Source organism: Cucurbita pepo, chromosome LG01 (genome assembly GCF_002806865.2).
Source record: "Cucurbita pepo subsp. pepo cultivar mu-cu-16 chromosome LG01, ASM280686v2, whole genome shotgun sequence".
NCBI classification, from domain to species: Eukaryota; Viridiplantae; Streptophyta; class Magnoliopsida; order Cucurbitales; family Cucurbitaceae; genus Cucurbita; species Cucurbita pepo.
Genome location: NC_036638.1, coordinates 17,802,246 through 17,809,593, shown reverse-complemented (window position 1 = coordinate 17,809,593; position 7,348 = coordinate 17,802,246). Strand labels below are relative to the sequence as shown.

Sequence of the window (7,348 nt, the reverse complement as noted above, 5' to 3'; positions counted from 1 at the left end):
TTTTTTTTTTTTTTTGTATGAGATGATGAATTAATTTAGGTTGAATAATACAATTATGCCAAAATTAATGATGAAATTGAGATTAGTTAATGAAAATCAGGGAAGTTATCGAAGAAATCTAGCGACGATGCAAAATTATTCGGAGCTATAGAACTGTCTTGGAAGTAGTGGGTGAGAGAGCTGAGATCCGTTGACGCCGACGGCGGTAGAAACTCCGGCGTCGGCGATAATATCCCAGTTGGGAAACGACTTAGACTCTCCACTCCTTGTTCGGTACTACTCGTTGGCATCGATGTAGACATTGATATTGTCTTGGATTGGACTTGATGAATGTCAGGGCTATTAGGTTGGTAGCCAGTGAGGCGTTGGACTAAGTCCTTGAATTGGGTAGGATTGGTGTGGATGATCTTGGGGGAGTCGGTATAGATTATGACGGGGCGGTGCTGCGGCGGTGGCGGGGGGAGCGGTGGCGGCTTTTTGATATTGTGGGAGTGTTTGGAGATTTTGAGGGCGGAGGGGCGGTGGCCATGGAGGTGAAGGTGTTTTCTTTCAGCCATGGTGTTGGGGTTTGAAGAGCGTTGAAAAGGTAATGAATATATAAAGGGGTTTTGGGGTTTGAAAATGTCTTTATAAAACCCATTCAGCAATCCATTGTTTCAGTGTTGAAAGCGTCCAACCCCAAGTCTTGGGGTACCGCATATGTCATTGCCACGTCGGATATTTCCATGCTGACCTGTTATATCTATTTATGTTTTTCATATTTCTTTTCAAAAATAAATACCCTCTATACTTTTAAAATATTTTAATTTTAAATAAATTTTAAAATTAGATTTATTTCTTAATCAAAATTGATTAAATAATAATAATAGCCCAACACCTGGAGGTACAACGACCGTTGTGCACCATATCAAGTTTGATGGTCATTTTAATCACATAGCGTACGCGTTCGTACTCATCATAAATGTAAAGTATCTCCATGCATGTGAACATACAATTATGCGTGAGGTTTCTATGGTTTCCATTTTAAATAAATCATGCAGCACAATCTCATTCACTCCTCAGATATTAAACTCGGTAATATACATGCATAAACTTTCTTAAATCATATCATTCATAACATTACTTAGGAGTTGTGTATCGTAAAATTCCTCATTTCAATATATATCAGCATGTCATAGTACATCATAACATCTCATAACACAATTTATCAGGCATAATATGACATTCATTTACGTTCTAATATTACTTGCCATATTTGAGCATATCCTATAACAAACCATACAATCATATCATCAAACATATGACACAAGCGTGTGGGCTAGGCCATGCAAGTCTACTGGACCGAACTGGGTTGCTTAACAGATCGTGGGTCGTGGGTTGTTATAGATGGATATGGGTATCCAACTCGGTTTTGACCCGTGGATTCTTCTTCCTCGCCTGACTCCTTCGATCTTTTTCTCTCTCTTCTCAAAACCTTCCGACCTTGTCCTCCATCGCTCCTCCGTTCAAATCCCGACCACCATAACCCTCTATCCACCTTTCCTTCACACCCATGATGTTAAAAACACTCGTATGACCTACAATATCGCGTCTCATCGTCACCGTTTATTCAATAATTACCCATGTCTTTACCCACATAAAAAAAAAAAAAAAACCATTAAACATTTTAACATAAACTTATTTAAAGCTTGGGATCATAAAAAGAAGAAACAAAAGTCAAAGTGTTTGGGTAGACCACATGAAATTGTCAATTACAATAAAAAACAAAACTTATTAAAATGGAGTAGTTTAAATTATATAGCAACACGTTTTGACCTTTATTTGTCAACCAGATTAATTCTAATTAATTCATTTTATTGGTAATTCCATTGCGATTAGAAGATGTCAAATAACTTAATCTCCAATTAATTTTAATTAAATTAAGGTTTAGTAATCAAATTAGGAAGACCCATTGTAGAAGAAGAAGATGGAGTCTTAGCGCGTGACCAGACTTTGACCCACACCACAAAAGTATAGCATAGCGCGTGTAATAACTATATCTATTTACTTTCCTTTACCAACCTTCCATAAATGATTCCTTGCCTCTTCCAACCCTCTCAACTGGCTGTGGCTGCGCTTGTCTCTCTCGAAACGTCGACTTTGAGGGCGCGTCGGGTGACCTAGTCGTCGTTACATATCTCTTATGCGTCGGGTGACTTCTCTCTCTCTTGAGCATATTACTAATCTAGTAGAACTCTATCACGGATCTTCTCTATGACTACACCTTCGAGACTCGCAACTTATTTGTTCGACATTTATGGATTAAGATATGTGTAACCGTCTAAGCCCACCGCTAGCAGATATTGTTCTCTTTGGACTTTTCCTCAAGGTTTTCAAAACGCGTCTGCTAGGGAGAGGTTTCTACACACTATAAAGGGTGTTCTCATAGTATGACTCTAATACCACTTAATAGAAACAAGTGGATTTTCAAAATGGTATGATATTGACCACTTTAAGCATAAGCTCTCACCATTGGATTCATAGTTGTTGTATTCACTTCTATCGGTTGTCTCTTGAAGGGACGATGTCGAGAGGTTGTTAGACTGTATCGGGACAAGTATATTTAAACTTTTGTAGTGTTGAGATGCTGCATGTAGAGTCATATCACTGTCGTTGCAAACCTAAGATCGAAAAACATACACGAAAACTATATATATCGTGACGAAACAATTTAGGGTCTAATAGAGGCTAGATCAGGGTTTAGGACGAGGACGGAAATGAGGAGCACAATCTCTATCTCTGACTCCGTTTAGCTAATGGGGAGAAATCTCTCCGCACTCTTTCTCTAATCTCGGTCTGAACGAGGATTTTCAATCCTGTTTATGGTAGTTTCCCACATAGAATGAATATTTAAATTAACTTCTGTAACGTTTTAAACTCGAGTCATAAAATAACTTAACTCGAACATAACATTTACGTGATCGGAAGAATGTGTCCAAATGAAATGAAGAATATAACGAGTGAGAGAGCGTGGGTTAATGACGACGAGAATTTGAAACGTAGAAGTTAGTATATGTTTTTGAGGTCGAAATATAATCAACTCTCTTCTTATATTTCATGAAAATGATGCAAAACCCACCACGTGATTTCCAATTTCTCCCTTAAAACTCCACCACATATATTTTTATTTATTTTTTTTTTTAAAATTCAACTACTTTTTAATATCTAATTAATAGTTTATATTAAAAAAATAAATATATTATATATTAAAAACTCGGGAAAATTTACTGTAAAAAAAAACTCGATTCCACAAATCACCTCAACAATTTACGGTGGGATTTAGTATATTTTAGCTTTTACATTTTAAAAACATTAAAATTAATATTAATTTATTAAAATATTTAAATTTTTTGAAGATTAATGTATAATAAATTAGAGAGTCAACCATTATTTGACCCTATAATTAATCGAGAGACAAAATAATGTGAACAACCTAGGATTAATGAACCCTAAACTATATAATTAAGATGATTAAATTTATTTAACGAAAATATGCCACGTAACCCGTGTAATCACGTGCGTTGCAGAATAATTATAATTTTTTACTTCTTAATTCCACAACTGGCAGCCCATTGTATTTCGAGCCGACCATCTTTTTTTTTCTTCAAAATGACCATTTTACCCTTCTCATAAATATCTTAACAACGCTAAAGATCGGAGAAATAAATACTTTTAATTGTTTTGCTATTAATTATAATATAAAATTTAAATTCTAATTAATTAAGTTTTTTTTTTTACATTATGTATAAGGACACAATAATATTAGTCACATGATTTAATTGAATTTTCAGCTACATTTATAAGGGTAGTGGTTTGATTTAGAGGGCTAAGGATATTTTAGTCATTTCGTACACTAAATTTCAATGGCTACCAACTATGGTTTGACTAATCAGCTCCAATCACTTTCAAATAATGAAATGTTACCCAATGAAACTATGCCACGTGGATAATAGTAATATTATGATTTGCAATATTTTTGCCAATTTTTTTATTATGTAAAAATAATAATTTTTATTTTTTTACCCGAATGCCATTTTCATAATAAGGTTGGGCTAAGTTATATCGGTGTTTTCAGATTAGTTAGGTCAACATGGGAACGGGCTACTCTCCACAATGATATGATATTGTCCACTTTGAGCATAAACTCTCGTGACTTTGCTTTGGACTTTCTAGAAGGTCTCGTACTAATAGAGATAGTATTTGTTAATTATAAATATATGATCATTCCCTAAATTAGCAGTTAAATATTAGCATAATAATAATTAGGTCAATTTGGGAACAGGCTCTGAACAGAACTCTATCCACTGTGTTTTCAAATTAGTTAGGTCAACGTGAGAACAGGCTCTCAACAGAACTCTATCCACCGTGTTTTAAAATTAGTTAGGTCAACCTGGGAACACGCTCTCAACAGAACTCTATCCTCAGTGTTTTCAAATTAGTTAGGTCAACCTGGGAACACTGAACAGAACTCTATCCTCAATGTTTTCAAATTAGTTAGGTCAACCTGGGAACAGGTTCTCAACATGACTCTATCTATAAGCTCTCGTGGATTTGATTTGAGCTTCCCACAATGTCTCGAGATACTGTTCGTTGATTATAAACCCATGATCATTGCTTAAATTAGGTGACGTGTGACTTTCATCCGAGAATATGAACACGTAAATGTTTATAATTATTTTTTGTTTCCATACACACTCTCCCTCATGCAGTTCCTTGGTCCCAACGACTCCCCAACACCCCACGTTTCTCTTCACACCCACCATCACTCTACATAATTCCCATCTTCTCCCCCACCTCCACATCCCCTTTCTCCCTCCCTCTCTTCCAATGTCCGATCACCACCAGATCTCCCATCTTCCTCCGCCGTTCGCCGCCCATCTCGAACGGAAATGGAAGCCCCATCTCGAAAAAGCCCCCAATTGCCCCCGTTGCGCCTCCGCCAACACCAAATTCTGTTATTACAACAACTACAGCCTCTCCCAACCTCGTTACTTCTGTAAATCCTGCCGCCGCTACTGGACCAAAGGCGGCTCCCTCCGCAACGTCCCCGTCGGCGGCGGCTGCCGCAAGACCCGCCGTTCCAAATCCTCAACCTCCTCCACTATCTTACCAAACGTAATTTCAACCCAAATTACCGAACACTCTTCCCGATCCGATATCGATCTTGCTGCCGTTTTCGCTAAATTTTTAAACACCCCATCGAGCACAAAGCCCCACGTATCGACCAGCTCCCCGGAATCGACTGACCCATCAGACAATCTAACAGCCAAGAATCCCGAGATCTTCTTCGAAGAGCTATCCGATTTATTCAATCAACCCGAAGATCGGATTACAAAGGACTATGAAAATTTCCCATTTGAGTTACAACCCGAACTAACCATCGATGAACTATGGCCATCGCAACCGATCGAACAACTTCAAGAATGGGAATCTTTCTCGTGCAATTACAACGCGGAATTTTTGTGATATATCATTACATTATATACATTTTTCATACTCTTATGTGAAAAAAAGAAATTTATTCTATGGTACATAGAACATAGGATTTTAATACTGTTACATTGAAAACTATATATTAAAATAAAATTTGTATGGTTTTGTATTATTTAGGTGAATAAAGTGTATATTATGCGAATGTAACGCTGCAACTAGAACATAGAAACAAAGTCAAATTCCCAATTGCCAAGAAATCTGAGAATTGAAAAGGATATTTTATATAAAATAAAAAATAAAAAAAATTGACTCATGGATCATGCCTTCGATTTCCAGTTGAAGGCAAGAACAATTGTTTGAGATTCGAATCACTTCACAAGTAAAATCGATCATATCTAGCTTGAATGATTTGAAACGTACCATCTAAACTACATAAAATTGTAAAAAAAATTTAACCATTTACTAAAGAAAAACACAAATGCTCTTTCTACTACATTTTTTTAACCTTGTTCTACAAAAATAACATAGATGGCTTTATACAGCCTCAAAATAAAAACGCTTAATCTTGGGCGAGACATTCCAAGAGTATAGCTTTCATACTTAATGACCATAATTAACTAAATAACAGCGATGTAAATAAGCCTTAAAATGCATTAAAAAAAACACCGTAATTCTAAATTACAATTCACCCATAATTTATAGTCATCCAAAAATAAATGGAGCTTGATTCTTCGTTAACGTGGGATGAGTTGCAACATTTTGTGATAATTTAAACATTTCTTCCCATCTTTCTTAAAATTTATCTTTTGGTTCATATCACCGTGGGTCGAATCATTAATATTTGAAATGACTATGCTCAGATGATAATTTAAGTTCGGGTTTAAATGACATGAATTTAAATAGAGTATTGAATTAATAAACAAAATATATATTAAGGGTGATTTGTGAGGAAGAATATTGTAAAGAATATATATAGTGAGTAATGAAGAGAATTAGTCGAGATTTCGTTACATTGATATTGTGATGTCCCACATTGGCGGGGAGGAGAACAAACTAGTGTGGAAACTTTCTCTTAGCAGACGCATTTTAAAGTCTTGAGGGGAAGCCCGGAAGAGAAAAATCCAAAAAGACAATATCTACTAGCGGTGAATTTAGATCTAACGGTGAATGTAGGTATGATTTTGAAACTGCTTATCGTATCGTATTAATTAAATAAATAGAAACTTGGTCAACTTATAATAGTAGTTAAGATCGTTCCAGTTGGGAACGGTTCAGATGAAACTAAAATTTCATTAATTAATTAATTATCAATTTTCCACTACGTCACCTAATTAAAAAAAAAAACATAATTTGTCGGTAATGTCTATATATAAATTCAAACTTTCGCTCTTTATAATAATATAATATTTTCAGTAAAATAAATTAGTTAATTTATATATTTTCATAGATTTCAATTGAAATTTCAATTTAATTTTTAATTGGTTTATAAAGTTTGAAATTGTTTTTCAAATCATCTCTAATAAATTTAATATTAACGGACCTAATGGAACGATGACGTGTTAATTAACTTATGCAAACAAAAATTCGATGATATATATATATACATATGTTTTTTTTTTTTTTTTACTATGAGATCCCACCTTGAGAATTTTTTTGAAACATTTTATGCCATTTTCATTTTCAAGTAAGAGTTTGAGAGGAACAAGCACCAACGATAGGAGGTGAATTGCTAGATCTCACGTTAATTGGAGAGAGAAACGAGTATCAACTAGAACGCTAGGCTCTAAAGAGGGATAGATTGTGAGATCTCACATCGGTGGAAGAAGGGAACGAAACATTTTTTTTATAAAGGTGTGGAAATCTCTCCATAGTAGAC

The 7,348-nt window shown here is 35.1% G+C and overlaps 2 protein-coding genes across 2 annotated transcripts; one reads left to right on the top strand and one right to left on the bottom strand.

Annotated features, from left to right (window-relative positions):
- Positions 1-86: 86 nt before the first annotated feature.
- Positions 87-557, bottom strand: LOC111802543 (protein MKS1-like). Its single transcript, XM_023686990.1, has one exon. It carries the CDS (start codon positions 555-557, stop codon positions 87-89), a length of 471 nt encoding a protein of 156 aa, XP_023542758.1.
- A 4,277-nt stretch (positions 558-4,834) lies between these two features.
- On the top strand, positions 4,835-5,632 carry LOC111777939 (dof zinc finger protein DOF1.2-like). Its single transcript, XM_023657642.1, has one exon. It carries the CDS (start codon positions 4,867-4,869, stop codon positions 5,503-5,505), a length of 639 nt encoding a protein of 212 aa, XP_023513410.1. The 5' UTR covers positions 4,835-4,866; the 3' UTR covers positions 5,506-5,632.
- The last annotated feature ends 1,716 nt before the right edge of the window (positions 5,633-7,348 follow it).

Bases quoted from the DNA above. Each gene is read 5' to 3' on its own strand.
- LOC111777939 (XM_023657642.1), top strand. From the start codon at position 4,867: ATGTCCGATCACCACCAGATCTCCCATCTTCCTCCGCCGTTCGCCGCC.
- LOC111802543 (XM_023686990.1), bottom strand. From the start codon at position 557: ATGGCTGAAAGAAAACACCTTCACCTCCATGGCCACCGCCCCTCCGCC.